This window comes from Oenanthe melanoleuca, chromosome 1A (genome assembly GCF_029582105.1).
Source record: "Oenanthe melanoleuca isolate GR-GAL-2019-014 chromosome 1A, OMel1.0, whole genome shotgun sequence".
Classification (NCBI taxonomy): Eukaryota; Metazoa; Chordata; class Aves; order Passeriformes; family Muscicapidae; genus Oenanthe; species Oenanthe melanoleuca.
Window position 1 is genome coordinate 52,478,948 of NC_079334.1, and position 26,699 is coordinate 52,505,646.

The 26,699-nt window shown below is 38.3% G+C and overlaps 1 protein-coding gene across 1 annotated transcript; it reads right to left on the reverse strand.

Moving 5' to 3' along the window:
- Positions 1–809: 809 nt before the first annotated feature.
- Positions 810–26,699, reverse strand: ZBED4 (zinc finger BED-type containing 4). The gene is made up of 3 exons (XM_056507837.1): positions 26,140–26,699; positions 19,738–19,814; positions 810–6,108 (listed from the first exon to the last, which is right to left on the reverse strand). Exon 3 carries the CDS (start codon positions 5,705–5,707, stop codon positions 2,189–2,191), a length of 3,519 nt encoding a protein of 1,172 aa, XP_056363812.1. The 5' UTR covers positions 5,708–6,108; positions 19,738–19,814; positions 26,140–26,699; the 3' UTR covers positions 810–2,188.

Below are 26,699 nucleotides of genomic sequence, written 5' to 3' on the forward strand. Positions count from 1 at the left end.
CTGTGATTTTCAGGTGAACTTGTTCACTGCCAGCATTCCTCCTTGTTTGATGTGACTCCACAATCCTTTAAGTCATGGGCTGTATTTATATTCAAGCCTTGAGTGACAATTATATTGCTTTTTTAAAAAGAAAAATGTTTTCTTCATCCTCTCTCCTCTCCACTGGTTTGGAGAGATTAAAAATCTCCTTTTCAAGGGTCAAGGTTATATTCACAGTTAAAATGTAGGAGAAAATACTGAGATAATAATTAACCAGTAACCATTTAAACATGTTTCCCAGTAAGCTGCTTCAAACTCACCTACTTCCAGCTATATATAAACTAGACCAAATTGTTTTATTACTGCAGGAAAAATGTGTGCTGTTCTCATGTAACCCGAGAAGAACAAAGAGATGCTGATTGTTGATAGAAATAAACATTATTTTTTAAAATACTGCAGGGAAAAAAGCAGTATTAGTCTTTCCCAAGTGCATTATGTACTACTTAAATACTTAAATAGTACAGGTATAAACATAACATGATGGAATAACACTTGAAATACCTGAAACTAAAATATTTAGAGACATGACACATGGAAACATGTGAATTACTTGGGAAGTAATTCAACCAATTTTCCTGAAGTTAAAACAGCCTTTGGAAAATGAAAAGAAGCAGAATCCAGGCTCAAGTCCAAAGAGCTAAATGGAAAACCTGTCTTTTCACGTAGCTTGTTCTGTGGTATATTTATGATTATAATTGTTTTAATTAATTTCTATTCAATGGTTGTCTTAAATCCATCTGAAAATAAAAGGCAGTATTGACTACCACTGGAAAATTGCAAATAAAATGTTTAATTTCAGAAACTGAGTTCACCATTTATAAATACACTAAAACATAGTAAATGCAAAATTGGATTAGGCATAGGTAGAGTATTTTAACAAAGCTACAACTTTTCTAAAAGGTCATAGGCAAATGATGACTTGTTTCCCAAAAATGTATTCAATGAAAACTGAAATTAAAAGATGAATCTTTCTAGTTAAACTAAGGAAAACTTTCCTTTCAAATTAAAATGCTGGCTATTTTTTCCATCTTATTTGAAGTTTTAAAGGCTCTATATCCCATTTGCCTGATGGACACCAACAGTTAAGAATCAACCTCACTATATAAAGTTCTAAGCAGTGCACCATATCCATAAGGCTATAACTGAAAACCAGAAGATCAGTTATTTCTGTACTAGGAGCTTTAAGACAGGCTGTTCTACACAATTGAAATTACATTAGGAGTAAGGGCTCAATTTTTACAATAGGGACCTTATAGTTTTGATGCACTAAGGATTAGAAAAGTCTTCAGAATGACATTAGAGTCTTCTTGGTAAGTTTCTTGCCTTTTTTTGTACATGGCATTAAATAACAAGCATTAATTCATAAACTTTGAGAGAACTTCCAAAGACCTTTTATAAATACCCAGAATATTTCTGTAATTCACTTAAAATGTAAAACGTGAACAGGAGAACCCAGAATGGGAAGTTTTACTGCCGATTGCTGTATAAGTGACATTCCATCTCATGTTAAATTTAAGATTTATTTTCAGATATTAAGTCAACAGTCTCCTGTAAACACATCTTCCTCAATAACTCTTCTTAATCCTTTAAGTACTTTAGGGCTTGCAGTTAAAAACACCGTATGATAAAAAGACAGCTTGAACCCCATCTTTCACGTACAGCTTTCTTTTGACAACTACAAAACCTTTTTTTCTTGCAATTAAAGCAATGTTCAACTAAAATACAGTACCTGGTTTATGGTTTTTACATAATAATTGAATAAAAAACTACAGAATAGAACTGTTTACATCTTTTTTTTTCTTTTTTTTTTTTTTTTTTTTGGCCATTCTATTAAAACAAATGACTGAGCTTTAAAAGTTCATTTACAATTATGGATTAAAACCTACATAATTTTGTATAATTTTACGAGACAGGCTATCTCTAGTGTGAACTTTTAAAAAACATATATACAATATCTGGCCTGAAGTACTATGAATAAGGCACATGTAGACATATTGAAAGCTGAAAAAAATGAACCTAAAATTTGGAATTATAGTCACTGATTAGATGTCATACATGGCCCCTACTGGAGCAATTTAAAAATCCAAGTTATAGATCGTTAATATCCAGTGAGCAACAACAGATTTAGTCTAGAGTTTGTTCATTAGTTTCAATATTGGAAGTATATTAAAGGAAGATTCACTTTCAAAAAGATAAGCTTTTCAAAGTGTTCAATCATTAACCTTGACTGACTAAAGTTGTTGCTTTCATTGGATGTATTGAACAATCTCTCTGAAGGAACAATGCTTGGTGGACAACCCAAGAACCTGACAGCCAATTTTGACAGTACTGGCCAAGATGACTTCTTAAAGTTCCAGTAAGTTAGAGGATCACAGTTATGCTCAAGCACTTCTTCCTCCAAGTAAGAAAGCACCATTTCCTCTGGTAACTTTGCTCTCTCTTTCAGGTCTTTTGTTTTCTTCATGTCACCCATGAGTGACCAGAGATTATCTTCCCCATATGAATTTGTAGATGGTGAACCTATATCACATCCATTGGAAACAGGTTTATCATCATCTGAGGTAGAACTCATTATTTCCAGCTCCCTGATTAAGTCTTGTTTATATTGTTCAGCCTCCTCTTCTGTAAATAATGATGTTTTATACCGGGGATCCAGAAGTGTAGCAAAAATGTACCTTGGATCATGAAGGGTGGAGGACAATCTGCTCACCATAGCTTCTTTCAAAGATTTCAGCATAGTATCTATGCCCATAGTTTCCTCAAATAGCATTTCTATTTTCCTGTTAAGTATATGAATCATTGGAATCACTTGGCTTAGCGTAGACATGTGTGTACTCATCTCCCTGCTTGCAGCTTCGAAAGGTTTGAGAGCATGACACACTGACTGCATGACTTCCCACTGATCACAACTTATTAGCTCCCGAAAGCTGCACTCGATTGACATTTCATCAATTGCTCTTTTCTGTTCAATAAGACGTTCAAGCATATGAAATGATGTATTCCACTTGGATGGAACATCTTGTATTAGCTGATGCTGAGGCAACTCATACTCTTTTTGCAACTCAGCTAACTTCTCTTTTGCTTTTGCTGACCGGTGGACGCGTTCACAGATCTTTCTTGCAATACTAAGCAGATTCTGAACCATTCTCTGGCTTTTAATAGCCTCATTTACAATTACATTAACAGTGTGACTAAAACATTGTACACTTGAATGATCACCTTCATTTAAAGTTTTCTCTATACTCTGATTATCAGTAACAGTAATCCCAATTTGAAGTCCAATGGAAGTAATCCACGTTTCCCACCAGTATTCTAGCTGCTTTTGAATACTGATTCCGTTGTAGTCGCAGTCGATCTGTGATACATTTAATAGTGCTGAACAATGGTAATCCTCACACTGCGGTCGAAATGAAGACTCAAATGTCACCCAGTGAGCGGTCAGGGTTAGATATTCTCGTGTTTGGTTGCTCATCCATATTCCAGATGTAAAATGGATCACTCCACTTTCAGCTTCTTTAAGATGTGAAATAATTATTTGTTTTACATTATCATACATATCTGGAATTGCTGTCCTAGAAAAGTAAGATGGAGAAGGTAAAGAATACTGAGGTTGCAAATATTCAAGCAGCCTGTTAAAGCCAATGTTGTCTACAAAAGAATATGGCTGAAGGTCAAGTGCAATCATTTCAGCTACAAGACTTGTGATTTTTTTGGCAACTGGATGAGAGTCACAAAACTTGTCATTGGTTTCATCAAAATTTGAAGATCCTAGTAATTCTGAGCGGAGTGGCATATGATTATCCGTAGATGAGGATAATACTGTCTCTGGGACATCAGTTTTCAATACATTGTTATGAAACCGCTGCAAATGTCTTAGAAGGCAACTTGTGCCTAGGTTTGTTGGCTTTTTCCCCCTACTTATTATACGTCCACAGTGTGTACATATTACTTTTGTTGAATCTGCAGAACAAATTGAAAAGTGATTCCACAGTTTTGAGGTCTTCTTACTATTAACCGGAAATATAATTTGATTATCATGTGTAACCATTGTAGGCAAGTCAGTCAACTTTGAGGATGAACATTCTGCAGAAGCCAAAGTGGCATAAGGAGAATTTGCCAAACTCATATCAAGAAAGCTCTTTTGGTTTCCAATTACATCAGGATGGCGTCTATATAGATGCCGCATTAAGCAGCTTGTGCCCACGTCTCCTTTCTTACCACGACTTATCATACAACTGCAGTATCTACATACTGCTTTTAGACTGTCTGCAGGTGACAGTGAGAAGTGGTGCCAGACTTCTGACTTAAGCCTTTTCATAATCCTTTTATTTTGCTGAAACACAGCAGTAGGTTCAAATATTAGTGGACCTAATCCCTCACACTGTTTTTCAGGAGATGAAACAAAGGAGACTTCACCTATATCATCAGAAGATGACAGCATTGAGTCTTCCACTAGAGTATCTCCAGAAGTGAGATTGGTATGGATCTCCTCAGAGATCCTGTCTGGAGAAGAGGAAACAGAAGTTGGTTCTTTCATTAGTTTTCCAGGAGAGGATGACATAGAATTCAGATCGCTGTCTGACGGTAATAAAGAGGGCAAGAGAGTAGGAGGTGTGGTGTAGAGAGGTGGTATGCTGGTACCACCCCCATTCTCTTGCAGGACAATGGAACGATGGGCTCTCCACATGTGCCTTATTAAACAACTCGTTCCTAGGTCTTTTCCATTTTTTCCTCTACTGAATTCATTCATGCAGTGGATGCAAACAGCTTTAGAATTATCTAGAGGTGACAAATAAAAGTGTTTCCAGACAGCAGATCTCCTTCTAGAACCTGATGCACTCTTTGGAATTACAACTGTTTTTTCTGCTACATTCTCAACAGTGTCATCATATTGGTTGTTGGCTTGCTGTGGAGGTGAACCAATCATGACTTCTTCTTTGCTGCACTTTTCAGAAACTGAGAGATCTGATATTTCTTCAGAAGAAACAATGGAAACAGATTCCTCAATTATTCGATCTGGAGATGGTATTTTAGAAGCCATTTTCTTGACCAGTTTTATGGGGGATAACATAGAACTCAGATCTCCAACATCTGCAGACTGAGGTGGCAGCAATAATGTAGATGAAGAAAAGGAAGATATACCTGGCATAGTTCCATTTTCTTGAATTAGTACAGTGGGATGTGCTCTCCTCACGTGTCTCATGAGACAACTGGTACTCAGGTCCTTTTCATTTTTACCCCTGCTAAATTCTTTCATACAGTACATACATATTGCTTTAGTGCTATCTCTAGGAGATATAAAAAAATGGTTCCAAGCAGGTGACTTTTTTCTGGAGCTTATGTTTCTGCTAGAAAGGAGGCTTTGTGTCACAGCTTCCATTGCTACATCGTACAGCGTATTACTATACTGAGAAAAAAGAGATCCATAATCATCTTCATTTTCTGTAGACAAATATTTGCCAGGGTTGTTGGTAATGAAGTTCTTTTCTTTGTCTTCCTGTTCATCACTGCTGTCTGCATGTTTGAAATCATCTTGTTCTGTCTTTATATCCGTTCGTTCCAAAGTACAGTTAATGCTGTCGTCTTCTTGCTCTACTTTCAAGTTATTGATTTTACCCAATACAAAAGTATCATCCATTCCGGGGAAATCTGCTTTACTCATGTCCATGGATGATCAATTCTTGCCGAGACTTCATTTATTAATAAATATAGATAATTTAAAGATTATTTGAAATTTGATTAAAATTACGTGTCTTGTATACTGGATGTAAAACAAAATGTATGCATGTGTTAAAATAATCTCTGGATTATGAATTCTGTATCTGTGTTGCACATAAGCAAATATAATTAGTCATGAAAATGCATTTAAAAATTATACACTTAATTAATGGAATCTCATTTTTTCCCAGGATCAGGACATTTCAGGTCATAGATGAATGTTCTCAAAGACAGCTGCTGCTATATGCTTCATGTTGTAAATATAATCCTAAAATATGGATGTTCTGTTTTCTTGTTGAAGAAAGCCATTCTGTTCATCTTGATTGGGCAACCGAGATTCTTTTACACCATCTACAAAAAAAATCAGAAGACAAAGTTGACTAACACACATTAAAAAACTACAGTAAAGGTGAAATGAAAACAGGTGCTTGGGGTTTTTTTCCTTTGAGATAAAAACAATTCAATGTACTATTGAAAAAAAACCCCAACATTTACTCAATACAATTTATGTAGGCAAATGTGTCTACACATGCAGCCCTGGTTCAACTTTGACAAAAATCTGGAGTCCAAGCATCACTTTCATATTTGTTTGCACATGCCTATACCTCATCCTACATCACCATTCAACCACTGCATGCATACACACACCAAAGTACACACACACACACACATCTAAACTCATATACCATAGAGGTGTCTGAATCTACCAATATACATGAACACAAGCAGACATTTAATTACATTAGCACAGAAATATGTACTTAAAACCAAACATTATATCCCAATCCTGTATGTGAGTCTATCATACTGACAGCAGTTCTTTAAAAGAAAACAAGTAACCTCTGTAAGGTTACAGCCTCTGTAACCAATGCCTCTGGTAAGGCATTGTCACATTAATCACTCTTCCTCTGACCATAGTCATATGTTTGTATTCATGCTGTAACACTCCCAGAAAACACCATGCTATAGAAACAAGCTACTTTTAGAGTTTCATTATTAAAAACTGACACGTTTAATTTAGGACAACTGAGCTCTATACATGTCATACAGACAGAGGTCTTCCAAAAGCGTAACAATATCACTCAGAAGCAGACACCATGAGTTGCATAGGCTGGTGCCCAGTGCAGCACTGCCAGCTGAAGTCCCTCACGTGCCCAAAGGTCACACTAGAAAGCCCATTTACAAGACAACTAACTTCAGCTGTGAGTAAAGATTCTTCACCACCAATTCCAAAGTGTAGGTTTTAGAAACTGCATATAAAGTTACATACAAAAGGGCAACAGCAGCCTCAAAAACTAGAACTGAGTAGTCCCTCACAAATATGAAGAAACTATCTGCATTATGTCACTTTTTTTCCACAGCAACTATATTAGAATATTAAATGTTGACAAACCCTTTCTCATTTATTCTTCTGTGTCATTAATGCAGTTATTGATATCTTTATTCAAGATAACAAATATTTTTGGCCATACTGCTGCCACACAATGCAATTTCTGCAAACTAAATTTTATGGAACTCTTTCTACACAGCTGAAGCCAAAACACAAATCTAAATTGATTATTTTAAAACCTTTCCACAATTTGTATGTGTTACTAAACACAGGAAGAACTGGGGTGACTCTTGGGGTGTCCTGTGCAGGGTCAGGAGTTGGACTCATAGGTCCCTTCAAAATCAGCATATTCTATTATTTCTGCAATGGTAAAATTAGCCATAGCCACAAATCACATTAAAAAGGCTGTTAGTCACACTGACATTTCCCCCTGTATCAAGATCAATGTTTTATTACCTTTGTAAACTATTTTGACTAATTTTTCTCTGAGGTTTTTTTACAAAGAGATTAGGAACACTCACTTTCTGTGGAATTTTAATTTATGGAAAGCCTGTCATCATGGTAACTAACTTCCTTTCTTTTCTAGTACAACTGAAGGGGTAGGGAAAAGGAGGGGCAATGATTTTAATGCAGCTATTTTATGAAAAGGGAGATAGAGCAGTCAGAACTTGCTAAGAGGTAGGGAGCAATTCTGCTTTTTTTTTCTGCGTGAGTTTTAGTATTTGTGCCTTTCTTTCACATTCTTGGGGGGAAAAAAATGTTTTCAGATACCAAAAGATATGAGGGTTGAGGATGAAGATCAATGAAAGGAGAGATTTGAAGAAAAAGAAAAACCTTAAATTTCTACTAGAAATTAACACTACAGAGACTTTCCATTGGCTTGTGAAAACACATCTGAGAACAATTCTGGCAGCCAGACTAAATTTACATGACTCAGTATAAAATTGAATGAAACAGAAATTAGTGATCACACATGTACTGATGATACGGACATATGTGGATCTGGGACAAGACAGAGAGTGTAACACAGTCAACTTTTTTTAATAGCAATCCGATCAAGAGGATTTTTGTTGCATCTTTACTTTGATCTAATCTGTGAATCTGGAGCTTTTACTACATACAGGAAAAGCAAGAAAATATAATAAGCTGTTGTTACTTAAGATCACAGAATAGAAAGGCTCACAAGCAAGTGGCTTGATGCAGAGCTTACAGAATATAAATTATGCAAGGAAGTGCTATGTTACAGTAAGGACATTAGAGATTCCTAGCTAAATTCACAAAATATAAATGTGTGTATCCACTGTGTACAATTTCTTTGGCTCAAAACAGGTAATCACATCTTTATCCTGCAGTTCCTATAAGTTCTAAACTATACAAAAACAATTCTAGGCTTTAAAAAAAAAAAATCTGCAGAGACGCTTCAAGCGTCTCTGTCCTGATAAGCAGTTACTGCTCAACACAGTGAAGCTTAAGGTAGCTGTGATGGGAAGATTTGAAAACCTGATAAATAAGACCAGTTGCAAACTTTATAACCACACTTAACTAGATTGACATTCATTAACAACACATTGCCAGTGGTTAAGTTCTTAATCATTATCAGCCATTATCACTACATATTCAAACACTTAGGCCCTAATCACCTTATCCTAAATTAGCTTTGAGTACACAATACCACTGAGCTGATGCCATGTAGTTAAATACCGATGGCTGTAGTTCTTGACAGTCTTAGTTACTGAAGCTGAGGTGAAGAGGTGAGGGAGTTGTTTGGACTCTGAAGCAGGAACCATGGTGGTAGACTTCTTTCTTCCATATTTTTCCTTGCTGGCACAGCATGTTTTTCACATTCATGCTCTCCTCCACCAAAGCAAGTGGGAAGGAATCTCGTCTGTTCCTGACCCTACTACCTTCATTTCTTTAGGACCAAAAATTGTTCTTGCTCCACCAGAAATCTTATTATTCTGTATCCTTGGGTTTTGATTGCAGTTTTTACTGCTTGAATTGTTGATTCATATGGTTTTTGTCCTCCTTTTGTGCAATTAAACCCTTTGCAGCTATGTGTTATTTCTATATTTCTGCTTAGCTGTGAAAATGCCTGCATACGGTTAACAGAGTTATTATGCTATTAGCAGTGTTTAAAAGCACTTACAGACTGTGGTCACTTACACTATTTTAGAGTACTTTTGACTGAGTGTAAGACAAAGAAAAAATTATTTATATCTTGTCCAATTTATGGCTGTTATAGGTCTCTGGCTATATAGTACGTATTTTTCCTGGCCTTGTTTCTGCCTTCTAGAAATGAGCAGAAATAGCTGAGATTAGAGGAGACAATCACTTCCAGGGGAATCCCCAAAGTTGGATGCCCCTTAGAAGATTTTGAATGTATTTTTTTTTCATTTCCTTTCAAACATCTAAGAATCATTTTTGTTGCTTTGAGAACAGGCTGAATGGCACAGCTCAGAGGGTTGCAATCAGCAAGACAGTCTGGTTAGAGGAAACTTAACTAGAAACCTGAAACACAGGAGGGTCCATCTGAATAAAAGGAAAAAAAACTTTCTTTTGACAGTGACAGAGCACTGGAAGCAGTTGCCCAGTGAGGTTATGGAGTCTCCTTTGGAGATATTCAAAACCAGACTGGATAAAGATAAAAGCAGGATTGTCCAACTTGCTCCAGCTGAACCTGCTTTAGCAGGAGAATTGGACTAGATGATCTCCACAGGCCCCTTCCAACCCCCATCATTCTCTGATTCTGTGTTATGATGTTACATCACATGTAAAATTAAGTCAAGCTCCTTCCTCTTGAACACCCTCGAATATTCAACTGAAACTTTCTTTAGAATACAGTACACAGAATACTCAGAGTTAGAAACATAAATATGTTTTTTATCTCCTCCTCCCATGCCAACTATATGTACGAATCAATCTGTTTTAATAAGAAACAAAAAAGGATGTTTTAAAATTTTATAGTCACCTAGAATGAAGCATGAATTTGATTATGACCACGTTTCCATAGCTTATTTATCCTTGGACCCAAGCTACTCAAAATTAAGGACTACTGCTAAACAAACAGGATATTCAAGAAGGAAAATGTTTTCAAAGATACAAAAAGCTATAGGCAGTTAGCTCAAAGTGATTTATGCTTTTGAAATCTCCACAATGAGATAAAGAGTCACTTTGCAACAAAACCATCTTCAAAGAAAATAAATAGAACTAAAGAACAACTATACTCAAATGCACTACTCTGGACTATTAGCTCCTGAGCAGTAGTTTGCTGTGGTTAAGAAGCCTACAGAAACATTTTATAGGATTTTCCATTCAAAATGGGATTATTGAAAGCATATAGTGGTTGACAAGAAATGTCCAGAGAATGCCACTGATCCTGAGTGCCACAGCAAACTGCCATGACCAGAAGAAATCGCTGCTGAAGGAAGGAGGTAAAAAGTGAAACACTGGTGTCTTAGAATTGCAGAGACATACATAAACACACAGAGAAGTATGAAAAGTATGCAAGAACACTGAACCATAAGCTGATTATTTTTTGTAAAACAGAGAGTGGCCTGTAAGCTTTAAACAATTTTAGATTTTAGACTGAATAGTCAGGCAATAATCATTAACTTGATTATATGACAGAATCTTGGAGCAAATAATGGTCTAGAAAAAGTAGTGTAAAACAAAAAAAAATTACATTATTACTGAAGAGCATGTGGTATAAATACAGAGACACACACCTGCAAAAAGCAAGAGCAGTTTGTTCAAGAGAGATGTGAAGTATGGAGACAGTGAAAGTAAAAGCATTTACTAGTTTGAAAAAAGATCAAAAATAGTGACAGATTTTGAGCATAAGATGTATATAAAAGCTCATTAGTAGTAATTTGCACATACGGATGTCAGTTTTTACCTTATTTATTTTTGGAAATGTACAGGCATCATTAGGAATACATAAGAGCAAGCAATATCAGCAACAAGAAACGCATACTTGAAGGAATTGTTAGCTTCAACTGCAATGGCAGGTACTGAGCTAATTAAGGAATATTTGCTAAAGCAAAACAACCAAACAAAATAGAAACACACACAACAAAAAAACACTCAAAAATCCAAAGAACACACATACCAGATCCTAAACAAATAAGCAGAATATATTTGTATAATTTTATAGTCCAGATGAATCTTACTGCTTTTCAAAGTTATAAATCCCTTGAAGAAGAACAGTGCATTTTTTTCTACAGAAATTTCCTATGACAAAATATCAGTACTAGCTCACCTGTAAGAAACCACAGAGGTTTGCCAGATACTGATCAATCAAAATGCAGAATTAGAAATGCAAAACTGGCATGTCAGTCACACTGAAACAAGGTGGGTCCTAGTCTCAAGTCTCACAGAAGCTCACAGGAATTGGCAGATGTACAAGCATGAACTAGAGGTATGCAACAGTTTAATCTTGAATAAAGTGCAGAAAGTCAGGCTTAATAGAAGAAACAAGTAGTTCTGGACTTCATGGGAAATATGATTTGTAGAGAGCTGCTAGAAGAGAAAAGAGGTGACACCTTTACTATTCTTTTACTTTTAAGTCACCTGAAAAGCAGTTCTTATGAAAACTAGCAACTGCTATGATTTTTCAAAGGTTTCTCTCCATCTTGTAAAATAACCTCTCACATCCACAACCCCAAGTGTTCCATCTGGACACAAAGGAATGAAGAGTGCAAACAGCACCACCAATATTGAACACTGCCCCTTGTTGACATGAATAGTCTTCTGTGAGCTCCCCAGTGTGCTCGTGCTACTTGTTGGGACACGACACAGAGACCTCTGATTTGCTGAAGTATAAAGATCACTCATGACCCCTTCATGTTACTGGGAAATTCAGGGCTTGGTGTAAACTGGGCCTAAATCAGTCATTGCAGAGAAAAAAACTCAAGGTGTAGGAAACTGAGTGTTACACTCTGAGTACTCAACTCTAATTACAGATGCAGGAATTTAGCTGAAGCAGAGACTAAAAAGATAAAAATGGCCCCTAATGTAAATACTCCCCTCTTTTTTGCCTCTTGCCCCACAAAACATCAAATAATTTTACTGTGAACACAGATGATTTTAAGCAGTAAAACAGATCTGTTAGGGCCAAGTTACAATTTTCTGGTTCTGTGGACTCTTTTCTATGTTTTCTGTTTTCCCCACCACCTCCAAATTGATAATAATTCAAGAAGATAACAGCTCAGAAGTGAAAATTGTAGTCATTAGACTATTGTTAAATGGGCAGTGTTGAGTTTAAATGTAACCCGTACACAAAAAACACCTAACGCTAAATTTGGTTTCTTACTCTTGAAAGATGTTTTTATTTGTACAGCTGTTTTCTTGTTGCTGTAAACATGGAAAGTCAATGGGATGCTGTTTACTACTCATTTTCAAATAGTCCCTGAAACCTCAGATAATATTCAAAACTAAAAGCTCCGACTTTGTATCAATATTTCCATCTGCAATACAGTGTGCATGCCAGCTCCCCCTGCACAAAACTACACTGGCTTGTCTCCAATGTGTAAAAGGTTGAAAATAATTTATGACACTGGTAAAACCAAAAAGAAAGAATACGATTTACAAATTAGCATCATTAAAAAAATACTTTGGAACAAAGTGGAAGTGAAGATGTATTTTTTAAAGTAATATTTATTTTAATTCAATTCTTACAGTCATATATCCTCAATCATAAAACTTCTTAAAATAATTGAGAAGATGCTTTTAAAATATGATACATTACTATTACACATTATTATACATTTCATATTAATTAAAGAGTCATAGAAATAAGGATGTTCAAGTTAGCATGTATATTATTTACATCAGGCTGACATTTAGTTCTGGTATTTGTGTTTAGTGGTGTAGTAGGATGCTCTGCCTAGAATGGGGTAAACCAACTTGAACAATGCTGTTTGCAAACCTACAAGTGGTAAATGAAGAAGGGGAGTGTTGAATAATGCTGAAACCAGCCTGACTCATCAGTCCCAAAGCTAAACATCCTGACAGTGAGATGAAGGTGTGGTAGATCTGTTCTGAATAAATGAACAAACGAGTGATACTACTGGTAACTTGTCCAAAGCTGCTGAGCTGACACAGCTGGAGGCATCTGACCATCATCAGTCACTTTACACTATAAAAGCCCAGACCAAATTTTAATGCAGGGTCTTCTGACATAACCCTTCTTGGAGTGTATGTATTCCAAGATTCCTCCCTTGAATAAACATCCCTCAAAGTTACTCCTCTTACTCCTTGAGACTGAGCTAAAGAGATTTGCCAGAGGTCATTGTTATGGGTGAGTAACATCAATCAACTTAATTGTTTTGCCAGCTTTGATACAACTGCTTCAATACAACTGCTTCATAGTGTACTATATTATAATAGTTGTTACAGTTCCTGTAACTGTGTAGTAAATAATTCTGTAAATTATTTGTATCTAATCATTATCATAATACATCATATATATTTATATAAATATATATAGTTTGTCATCCTTAATCCTGCAAGACAAAGTTGTATAAAGGTTCAATTACACCTCTATAATCCTTTAGACAAAAACCATTAAAAGAGTCTGGACAAGACTGGATCCAGCCACATTCAGGCTCCTCTCTGAGAAAGATTTTAGAAAGCATGGAGGTCCTTTCTGCACCCTCTGACTCACCACAAGGGCTCCTTTAACAAACTTTGAAGCTCCCATTCATCCCACCGGGTTTGGTAAACAAGCTCAGTACCCAAACGTTTAATCAGACTCAATGATGCAGTCTCACTGCACAGCATGTATAAGAATAAAGCAGGTGTCTGATACAGGGTATCGAGTCAAAGCTCAACCCTATTTCTGGAGAAACCAATTTTCATAATTTATCTGCAAATGTATTAAGCATATATCTATTTGAAACATCATCCTCCACCACCGAGACTTAATCAACACTCTGAAACATGCTAAAGCCCATAGCACAGAAATCCATATTCCGCACGGTTTTGAACAGAATTTATCTTAAAGGTAAAATAAAAATTTAAAGCTACAACAACAAAAAAAAAAAAAAAAAAAAAAAAAAAAAAAAAAAAAAAAAAAATCAAATCACACTGGTCAAAACCTCACTCTCAACTTTTAGTACAAAAACAAAGAAGCATGTTGCATTACTACCACACATAACATTATCAGCGGAATTAGTAGCACTATTCACACCTACAACTACCTGATAAGCCTTTAATTGTTGCTATTTTTTTTTACCTTAGTGCACTAAAAATATCATCAGATCTTAAATGTGTCTATATCCCTTCACATGTCCTTTAGTAACTTCCCATTGCAGCACAATATAATGAAGGACAAAAATAAATAGGTTCTACACATGCTGATAATTTGTCTCAGCTTCTACTAAGAAGTTACTCATAAAAAACAGATCTATCACACTAAATAAATCGTGTCAACATTTGTCTAGAATCCAAACTGTCTTAAGTGTTGAAGTGTTACTTCTCATTATCAGGCATGCAATACTTGCAGGACATGTTTCTGAGCTATTGTTCACACCTACCAAATATCAGATCTTTCGTTTGTTAAAATGCCAATGTTTTAAGCAATAGTTTCATTAAAACTTTAAGCAGGATTTTCCCAAGTCTTACACATCAGTTCAGTGTTACTTCAGCAAATTATAAATTTATTTTTTATATTTTTATCCTTCATAATTTCTGACAAACAAATGTCATATGCTGATATGATGGGGAAAATCTTTATGTTACAAGAAATAAGGTGGTTTTCTTAAGAAAAAAAATCAGTTGTTTTTTTTTTTTTTTTTTTTTTTACACAGCTGAAGCATGCACTGTTTGGTTTAGAGCATTTTTGGAGCAGGACATCAAAGCTGCTTTTAGTATCACATGCTGTACAGTTTGAGGCTGACTGGAGACAAATGAAGGTTGCAGTAACACAACACAAGGGTAAAATGAAGATGATAAAAATAAGAACAGAGTAGGAAAGATGCATCAGTATTACTGCAGAATAGGAAAAGCACACAACCAAAACTGCAGTAACAACAGATAAGTCAGAAAAGAATGAAAGGCAAAAGACTAAAGATTTACTCCATATTGCTGGAGAACAGCAGCCTGCTTTCAGAAAAGCATCAGAAAATTCAAAGCAAAGCTCCTCTAACATCTCTTCTCTCCAAGTGATCAATTCTCTGAATAGCCCATTAGACTCTTCTCTTCCTCCTCCCATGCAGCCCACAGCTGATAAAGTAAAAGGGATAGGACTGGGACAAGGGATTTTTCTCTACCTTCCTAGCTTGCAACATAATAAAAACCATATATTTTTGTGGTTTTTTTATTTATTTGTTAAATGTGTATCTTTAAATCCAGTAAGAGTGAAACTTCAAGCACTCTATGGATGATTTCAAACAGTAAGAAATGAGACACCTGTAAAGAAGAAAGCTGAACAGGCAGGATGATGAAAAACAACAACAACAAAAAAACCAAACAGTCATAAGAGATACGCCATGTTTTGTGTAGTCAGTCTTCTTGGAACTCTTGCTGAAAATATCCATGTAAGTAGAAAGTGGAAAAAGATCTCACAGAATGTGAACTGAGTCCTTTACAGAATATATTACATTAACTGTTACAACTATAATTCTTTCTGATACACAAAATGGAACCATATCTGTTAAACTGCTAAGACTACCATGTAGTAGTATTTACTTTCATGCTAACCAGATGAAGTCTGAAGATGTCTGTTTTAAAAACCCTGCACAGCCCAATTCTGTGCTCATATTGATGCCAGTTAGTTAGATGCCCTCAGATAGTTTCAACAGTGCTATTGAGAAGTTTTCCATTATTTATATGATATTTGTATATGTGTTACATGACATAATACTGTGCTTCTATTAAAACATTTGTATCCTGGAATGCTTGTGAACTCAAAGGAAGATTAAAAAGAAAATTCAATTCATGGTACCCAAAACAACAAAAACATATTTTCAAGAGTATGAACAGTAGTTTAAATACTTCAGAGGGATTTTTTTAAACCTAAGCTGAATCCTTCTTTTGTCACAAAACTTTATTTCAAGTCAGAAGACACCCAGTATGGAGAAAAAAAAAATTCTTTGGAGAATCATTTGCAACTGAGGGTACCTTCTTTCTTCCTCATGCAATAAACTGAGACACAGAAAACAATATTCACAATACAATCCAAGGTAATTAGAGTTCAGAAACACAGTTTCACCACAGTGTCAATGAGTACAAGAACTGTAACAAAAAAAAAAGAGGTAACTTTAAAACCAAGCTTCCATATCACATGCAGGCATAATGCACATGCCCACAATAGGGGTGAACTTCTTATGCCTCTTTCAAGAATTTTTTGTCATTCTGTATTTTCTAAATAAACTGTACATTCATCTGTAGCATCTAAAATTTTCACCTGAAATCCCAGTTTAAAAAACAATGATCACATCTCTCTCCCTCTCAAAACAAACCTTTTTATTCATGGAACAGGGAAGAGGAAGGGAGGGAGGAATAAGTGTGCATATCTCTGTATTCACTTGTCAACGAGCCTGTTCCTAGCCTCCATGACAAGAGCTGCTCTCCTCTTAATCTCTTTTAGGGGTATGTTCTCTTTGTCTTCCTCAAGGCAAGGTGAGACATTGCAAAGACTTAACTGACTCGGACAACCAAGATAAGGGAAGCCAACACTGCCCACCAGCACCACATTGAGCACTAGCAGCAAGTGCAAAGAGACTCTCCCATCCCAGGCAAATAGCTCCTGCTAATAGCTTCTTCTCCCAGAAGAAATGATTTTTAGAAGAACCATCTATCTGCCATAGATAGATCTTAATTTGATCAAAGAAGGTTTTGCTCAAGAAGCAAACAGTACAATAAATTTTAAACTAAGAATAAAGCTTTTGGTAGTACTTATTCTAACCAGTGCAGTTCATGAGCTTTAATTAATTAATGCAACTTGCTTTTTAGATAAGTTTTACACAGTACAACTACATGGGAGTCCTATTCAGAGCAGGATCCACAATCCTATTAGTACAAGAACAGGTAAAAAAATGGATAACCCTTTCCATTACTAGATTTCTGTTATTATTAATAATTATTTTAATAAACCTAATATTTTGTGAGGTATAGAAAAAGGAAATAAAAAACATTTAGAGAAAAGGACAAGGAATCTTCCTGCTCTTTATCAGCATCATTGTATTTCCTGTCATAAATGGATTATGGTCTCCCCACAGTTCAGTAAGCCAACGAAGACAATTCAAGATCACTAAGAAAGGAAACAAACAGAACCTCAATTCCTCCCATTTCCCAGAACCAAAGCAAGGATGCTGCCGACACAGCACAATCTGCACACTGACTCCCTGAAAGCTGACCCACTCTTCCCATGTTTCAGCAGCTATTGATGCAAGTCACAGCAAGTGACAACCTCCCATGAAATGAGTTTTACACTCTTGTCTTTCAGTTGTTTTTTTTTTTTTTAACTCCTGTCTGTACATACGCTCCCATATCATGCATATCATGTTTCCACCTTTAATGAAGAACAAAGTAGGGGAACCACAGAGTAAAAAACCAGAAAAATATTATATGATTGTCAAGAGCTATGCCATATTTTAGCACTGGGATTTGCAGTCTCAAATCTTAAATTAAGAAAAATTGTCATGAGCTAGAAACCAGTAGTGAGACACAAAGAGGCAGCAGTTTTCACACTGCTTTGTTCTCTCCCACTTTCTCAGGGCACATCTAGCACGACTAGATCCATTTAACTAGAATTTCTTCAGTGATCTAAACTGCACATAAAACTTACTTTATAGCATAAACACTAAAAGATGATAGTGGATGCTAAAGGATGTAAACTGGTAACACTGTTGACCTACCAAAATTTAAAATTTTAACAGAAAAGGTAACATCTTGACAGCAGAATCTTTGTTCTCAGGAGGCTCCAACTCTTTATAAGTATCTGTTTTTAGGGTACCCACTGTCAAGAGTGTACTGCTTTAATCACAAATTAAGAAGTATCTATCAGAACACTGAGCTTGCAGTCAACAATTATTTCATATGGGACTACAAATCAAGAAATAGTTCTTGAAGGTACAAAGACCATATACTCATTTTCATTAGATAGGCAGTACTAAAATGGCTTATTTTCATTGAAGGCATTCCACCTTGAGAGTCACAATGGAAAAGACACTTTATAATATACTACAGTGCTTCACATCATACAATGAAACTGTGCAAAGCATTCAGTAACCTTGAAATAAGTATATTAGAATACAGCATTAATTACACGGAGAGTGAACTTTTGGATATTCTGGAAAAAAAAATATTGTCCCTTTGTCAGATTTCTTTACAGTGGTATAAAAATGACCTGGGGGGCTGGTACAAACAACAACTACTCTCTCTTGCTCTTCAGCTACCCTGTGGGTTTGGAAAGCACTATCAGCTCATTTTTGCTTAGACTGATGACAATCCACAGGCTGATTTAGTTTGTAAGAAAATCTCCCACATCTTCTGTATGTGTCACCTAGGAAGAGAATGGAATGAATCTGAATCATACTTTTAATTTTCTTTTCTTCCAGAGACCACAGTCTTACAGGGAAAGGCTGTGAAAGTTGGAGTTGTTCAGAAGAGAATGCTCAAGCAAGACTTTAGACTAGTCTTTCAGTAACACGAGTTTGTAAGAAGGGTGGGGACTTTTTAGTAGGGCCAGTAATGACAGAAAAAGGGGTATAGTTTTAAATTAAAAGAGGGTGAAGGCAAACTAGATATAAGGAACAGATTTTTTACAAGGATGGTTAAATGCTGAAACAGGTTTTCCAGAGATGCAGTAGATGCCCCATCTCTGGCAACACTCAAGGCCAGGTTGGATGGGGCTCTGAGTAATGTGGTCTAGTTGAAGATGTCCCTCCTCATGGCAAGGGGTTTGACTAAGTGGCCTTTAGAGGTCCCACTTCTATTACCACACCAAGACTTCGTATCTCAACATTTTCTCCATCTTAAACATTTGCCCATCTGTTGCTAACATCCATATTAACTAATAATACAGATAGCTTAAAAATTGAACTATTTTATTCAGGGCATAGAGGGGTTGGGATAATACATACAAAGCTCTGAAACACTATACAAGAACAACATTTATTGTTACTCCACATATAAATGCTTATCTTCATATGAACAATTTTCTCTCTATGGCATCTTATTCAGGAATCTCAGGCTTCCAAAAAACCTGTATTCAAAAAAACCTTAAGAAGAAAATATTAAAACTAACTCGCTCAGTGAAGAATGAAATCTTCATTAAGACACCTGTAATCTGAGTACAGGGTGAATGTAGCATCTAAGTTGCCTCCCCTTTTTAAACAGTATAATTCAGGGTAAGGATGTATATATGCCAGCTGATACCACAGAGTAAGAAGTGCCCCATAAATCATAAAATAGTTACTATTCCTGTACCACTCTAAAGATATCCAGGCTTCCAAACTTAATCTTTAAGGCTCAGGCCCTCATACAAGCCTCCTGCTAAATTATTAAGCTCCATACAAGTCAATGCATAGGCATACACTTATTCATTATCTTTTTCCATTCTTCCTTCAAATTAATAAAAATAATTATACAAGACCCAAAACAAACAAGATGCTCACTATTTTATTGAGAAAAACGAACAAACTTACACATCTGTTCCACTGCAGGCAGGCAGCTTCATTTGAGGTTAAATACTTGCCACTCAAACTTAATGAGATGATTGTATCTAAGGAAAAGAAGAAAGTAATTACTTTTGATATTTTTTAAACACACTAACTATCACAGTGGCAACTCATGGGATGTTTCAAATTTCTCTTCAGGTGACAGCTCCAGGAGCTGTACTTACCTGACTCAACTTTTTTTAGATCTCTAGCCCTCACAATTATTAAGGAAAATTCACTTATGGAGCTCAAAAGCAAAATAAAAATAAAAATCCCTCAGATGGTTGCTAAAATAAAATTTAAAACTGAAATTTTTGTATTTATTTTAGCACTGCTCCATTTTTTAATGCTACACTGAATGAAACAATCTACATTACATGCAAGATTTCAAAGGAGCTTGGTGACACCTTTCCATGCACTAAGGATTCACCTTACCACACCTTCTCTTCATAAGTTAAATATATTGCTTATACACTTTACCAACCATGTGTATTAATCAACATGCAATACCATAGGATCAACAGAAGATTATTATTCCCCATGTATAAGAAAGGAGTGATTGCAAGTGGAGCATATTAGATCACATATTTTGACTCAATGTGCAAGGTATTCTCTCCTATATTGCAGAGATCACCCTTCTTGATCAGACTGAGATGTTTAACACTATATCCATATACAAACATGCATATTTATATGCACACTTAGGGTTTTTTTCCTTAGGAAGGAGATCACCTCTCAGAGATAGTCCTGATGACTGGCTTAGTGTGCATTATGAAATTAACTATATATCACTTCTCTTACTGACATTTTTCACTTAAAAATACTCCTAAGTGGCTCTTAAGCAATTGAAACACTTCCAGAGCTGTGCTGCTGGCTAATTGACTGTTGAGATACTTTAGCTATCCCTATTACAGCAACATTTAAATAATGTATGCAGAGAGGAAGGTGTCAGCCAAGGAGACACAGACCCACCAGAGGGAGGGTGATCAGTGGAGCAGTTAGGGAACTCTCCTCAGATGTGGATTAAGCTCCTCAGGCAAAGCAGGGAAGTAAACTTGGCTCTCCCACATTCCTTGCAAGTGCCAGAGCCATCAGACTACAGGCAAAATAAAGTACAAATATGCATCCTTATGCTCCCTAATGTCTTTAAAAAACACCAGAAGCCCTCAACCCCTACATTCCCATTTTCTCCCTCTCTGTGATTCGTTAAAGATTTCTTAAACTTGTTATAATTTCAAGCCAGCCAAACATCTTGTTCTATTCAAATTAATGTTTGGGTTTTCTTGATTGTTTATTTTTGTGAGAAGAATAACAAAGAAAAAGTAATTTTAGCCGGATCTCAGATTATTTTCTTTAGATGCAGGAACTGATTCAGAAAATAGCACACAGAATTACAGCAACAGGTAAGAAGGGTAATTATTGAAAAGCCACTTAACTTATTTGGGGTGAAACAGGCACAAATTCTTTGATAATTGTCACATGAGAGAAATATATTATTAAATATATTTTCCCATATATTTTGCAAATAGCTGCAAAAAACTATTGCTAAAATGTTCAGCTTTTAAAAATTCTCTTTTCGGCCTTGATTTTCAAGCTTGTGAGTATTAACCCCAGAACTGGCTTTTATATTAAATATACAGGAAATCTGAACAGTCACCTCAAAAATTACTCTAACACATCTGAGAAAAAACATATCCATATGACACTAGTGAATGCAAACTAGAAGATACAAAAATCCTAAAACCTTTTGCACAGCTGTAACAAAATCTAGTAACCTTCTAAACCTTCAGAGCTGGATTGTCCAACCTGTGTCTAAACAGAGGAGGAAGAGAAAGAGGTGAGAAATGGAAAGGATGCAACTGCACAGTAATTGCTAAAGAGAGCACACAGGTTGTGAGTTTACACAAAGATTATAGTAATATAATAATATTTCTCATGTCAACATCCACTGAAAACCAGTCTTAGACTATAGAAAACACTCATATCTCACCTTCTAAAATGTTGTTCAATATAAAAAAAAAACCCTCACCATTTATCCTGAATCATCACACCTGAATGAAAGCATGGGCTTAAAAATCAAGCGATTTTGTTGCTTTAACAGCCCATCAAATTGAGTTCTATCTCATCACAAAAAAAAACCCCAAAACCAAACTAGAACCCCAAATCTAAACCAATACTACCATGGTTAACTATGTATCACATTAATTTAGGAAAAAAATTCCTTTGCTTCAGCAAACAAACAAAAAAAAACCCAAACAAAACAAACAAACAACCAAAAGAAGCACCAAAAAATTACAATTAAAGGTTTAGTTTTTCTTGATCTGAGAGCTTTAAACTCTAGATTTCACTTGAAAGCTACTATTAGGCCACAGAAACTACTCAATTTTTTTCACTAATTGGCTGAAATGAAACAATTCCACAGCTGTAAATTGACTAATATTGAGAATGCCAGTAACAAATACAAAATAAATAGCCAAAGGTGTGCAGAAAACAAGGCACATTTGCCATATAACTTTTTTTTTGTGAAGTCTGTTTTGAAAGTATACACTACAATAGGTAACATGTAAATTACATTAACTTATGTTGATACTACAAATACACAAATATCATCCTTACTTGAAGAAAAAATGTCAGTCATGAGAAACACTCTGCTCTATATAGTGCAAAATTCTCCACTAAACTATCTATAATATTCTTTCTGATATAAAACTAAGCCAATATAAGTGTATCATCATGTTATTTGCATACGGCTGATTATTTAACTGTTCATTACAGTGGCAACTCCATAGCAAAACATGCTCACTTTGAAGATGAAACTCTTAAAAAATTAAAAGCAAGCTGCAAAGAAACAGGATTTACAAACCCCCCTGTAAATATTCTTCACTGTGAATGGCAATAAAATGCAACAAGCTGTTGGGAAATACAACATGTACATTCTTTAACTCATTTTCTTTTTTTCTTTAACTAACACTTTCTCAGAGGAAAAAAGAAATCTTTCAGAAGTTAATGTATTTAGGATTCTAAAAACACACAAGAGAACTAATTCCAAGATAAAAAAGGGAGAAGAAAACAGAAAGACCCAGCAGGCTCAAAGGCCACTTCCTTCTGTAATACCTAGTTTTTACAAGTATTTGATAGGATATTCTACTTCAGTGGATGGACAATTTTAAATAAACATGTAAAATTCTGTTGCCCTCCTGTATTTTCCAAGGCCCTGTTATAAGCCTTAGTGGTGTGTTAATGTTTATTGAAGAAGACCCCCTCTGCACTAACCACCTGTGACACTGGCTGTTCTGCAAACATGATTCTTGCTCTGGACATTTACTGTCTTGGTTTAAAACAAGCCATAGTAGGGGGAAGCAGCAGATAGAGAGGCTGCAGCAGACAAAGTAACAAAAAGATAGCAAACATTATTCTAAGCTCATCACCTCTCTGGCCTTATGCTGGTTCTATACCTTGCCTCTCACATTATCAATGACAGTGCCATACCTGTCACAATTTTGCCTTATACAGATGTCATGAATGAGAGGTTTGACTGCTTAAAGCAACACTGTCAAAGGTACTGGCAAAAGCAATGCTTAATATGGATATGTGAAAATGCAATTTTACAAAGCTCAATGGCAAAGTTCCCTCTACTACTTAACTACACAGACTAAAGCATACAAAGGAAGATCAAATAAGAAGCAATTTGGAATTATTTACACGAAAGCTGTGAATGCAAAAGCAGTAAGACTGCAAAGGGTATGAGTGGAAAGATAAGGGTGCAGAAGGATTTAGCAGTGCTTAATACTTGAGTACTTTAACATTTACAAGTGATTTGATAATTTTCACAATAACCATAACAATGGCTTAACTATGGATTCAAAATAGTAACATTTGTAGCATAATCAATTCTCATACACACAGGTAAATTATGTATATGCCTATTTCTACGTATGTAAAGGCTCCTACGAAAAATTCCCCTCGAATTCACTAAAATATGCCAAATCCCTTTGCATTTCCCAATAGGCAATGGTTGCACCTTGAGGAACATGGAAATGGGGGGTGAAGGGCTGACAGTCCTTGAGTACCACAAACTTGAGGGTTTGCAAGCTCTGGGAGGCACCAACACAGGCTGCTGCAGTCCAGGCGAGCTCAGACAGCCTCACTTAGGACTGCTGTTTAGAGGGTCAGAAGGTGATTGACTTTGGTCATCAGTAACCTTCCTTCCTGACCATTAATCAAGTCAGTAACTACTAAGCTTTTTTTCCCCAAAGTGCAGTAACAATGATACCGTTCCACTCGGGCTCCATCCAGGTAAATGGTTTACCAAGACTACAAGAAGTAATTGCTTATCCTTTGTTTCCCGCCTTTACCACGCCAGAGCTCCCAGTCGGATCAGGGAGTGCCTCGTGGCCCAACTGGTACAGTCAAGGCTCACTTCACCACTCAGCTGGTTTGGTCAGGGCTCACCAGGAGCTTCTAAGAAGGCAGAGCAGTCATAAGGATGGGGGGTGTTACACCAAAAGAAGTAAAAGAGTTATTGTTATGTAACAGTACAAGTGTTTAGAAAGACGTTTAGTTTAGGTACTTCATTTTCCTTATCCTCAATCAATTCTTACATTTGACTCCTCTGGAGAACCCCAATGGAATAAATTCCTTAACATCTGTTAAACCTGCAAAGTACTAGCAACATAAAGTACCAAAGTAGCACCTTGCCTGTTTGTCTTACAACTAGCAAACAGCACTCAAACTTCTAAAAGCACACAGAAGAATTTATTTTGAACAGAATTTTTTCCTCTGCAAAACCAGCCTCCATAGTGAACAATAATTAGAATGCCCCTGCCCAGTATTTGCACAAACACAGGCATCCTAGTAGCAGCATAGTATCTTGGGGATAGTTGATTAAGACTTTCAGACTTCACTCCCCCCAGTTTGTAAGCCACGAATGTCCTCCCAAGGGTGCACGCCTGCTCTTAAAGTGAAACACTGCTTTACTGAAGATAACCTTTAGAAGAAAAGTGCTGTGCTCATGCTCTTGAAAAGCAAAACAGATACACATGTATAGTGGGCCACAAAGACAACAACATGTAAGGAAAGTCTGGAAAGTACATTCACATTATGGGAGTTTGAAAAGCTTTCTCTGCTTAGTACTATAGGTATAGTATGACAGCTCACACTAAATTATTGAAATCTCCCAAAGGAAGCCCCAGAAACAAGACAGAACTGCTTCTAACACATAAGTACTACGGAGAAAGGTCTCTACATGGCAAAGCCTAACTGTGCTAAACTTAGCAATGATAAGTGGAACCACCATTAACGCAAATGAGGCTTTAAACTTTCAGTACAATAATACATGTTTTTATACTTTTAGTGGGCTGTATATGCAGCAGACAACTTTGAGAGTACTGGATACCCTGAAAACTCCAGTAAGCATTCTAACACAAGCACTCTAACATCAACAGCTGCCTCAGTGTAGATCTAGAAGCTGCAAAAGACACTTTTAAGCAAAGTTACCACGCCCCAAGCAGAAAACGAGAGCAGCGCTACAAACAAGAAAGCTAAATCCTGCACTTTTCCGAGACACCATTCTTGAGCGCCTCTCCCCAGAAGGGATGGCTGGAACTTCACCGCACTCAAGCGCAGACGCGGTGCTTACGCCGCGGCCGAAGCCGCTGGCGGGCGCCTGTCCACCTCGTGTCCCGTTTCTCGGGGGGAAACGCTTTTCAGGATTTCCCGGGCTTTCCGGTCCCGGCAGCGACTCGGGAGCCTGCACGGAGGCGGCCGCCAGTGCCGGGTGTTCGCACCCGAGGAGGGCGGTGGGCTCTGCACGCCGGGGCTGCCTGGGCCATCTTGGGTCGGGATGGCAGCGGCCACATGGTCACCGCTGCCTCCGCGGGCCCGGCTGCTGCGGCCCCGCCAGGTGGGCGCGGGGCTCAGCCCGGCGGGTCCCGCTGGCCCGGCCCGGCCCGCGCACAATGCCGGGGCTGGAGGGGCTCTCGGCACCGCCGCGGGCACCCCTCTCCGGGCGGGGGGCGCTGGGGCCCGCCGAGCGGCCCGGGACAGCACCGAACCCCTGGGCACCGGCGACCTCCGTTCACCGGGCCGTCCGGGCCCCCTGCGGGGCCCCGCAGACAATGGAGCCGACACCGCGGGCCTGGCTCCCGGCTTCCTGCACTGCCCTGCCGCCACACACCCCCTCCCCGGCCTAGCGGCGCTGTCCCGCGGACGTTCCCGGGAGGGACGAGGCGCCGCCGGGCCCGGGACGCAGGTCCCCGGCCGCGCAAGGCACCGAGGCCGCTGAGGCCAAACGCGGCGGTGGCGGGCACAGGAGGGGAAGGGGGGGTGCGGGACCAGACAGCCGTACCGCCCCGCCCGGTGCCCTCCCGGTGCCGGAACAGTGCTACTCACCTCCCCGGGCGGCCGCCGCGGGGGAAGCCGGAGGTCGCCGCTGCCGCCGCCCGGCCGGGCCCGAAGGAGTTAAGAGGAAGGGCCGGGCGGGCCCGTCCCATTCATTACCCGGCGCTTTGTCTCCGCCGCCGCCGCGGCGCTGAGCAGCTGCCCCGGCTCGGCCGCCGCGGGCGCGGGGCGCAGGCGCGGGGGGCGGCGCCACGCACGGCGCGCGACATGTCAGCGCGCCGGGCCGCAAAATGGCGGCGCGGGCTGCGGTGCTGAGGCGCCGCGGGGTCCCTTCGCATCCGCGTCCCGGCGGTGCCCCAGGCGGGCCGGGGCCCGATACCGGCCTTCTCCGCAAGGGCGCGGCCGCTGGTCGCTGCGTTCCGCTTCGTTCCTGGGGCGGCTGAGGGCGGCGGGCCGGGGTTGGGGCGGTTCCTGCGGCGCTTCAGGCCTGCCGGGACCTCCGGGGCCTCTGCCCGGCCGGCTGCGCCTTCCCCGGCAGGCTGCGGGCGGGCGCCTGGCATTGCCCATGGGCCGGCCGTGGAGAGGCTTTCCCGGGCATCGCTCCGCTGAAG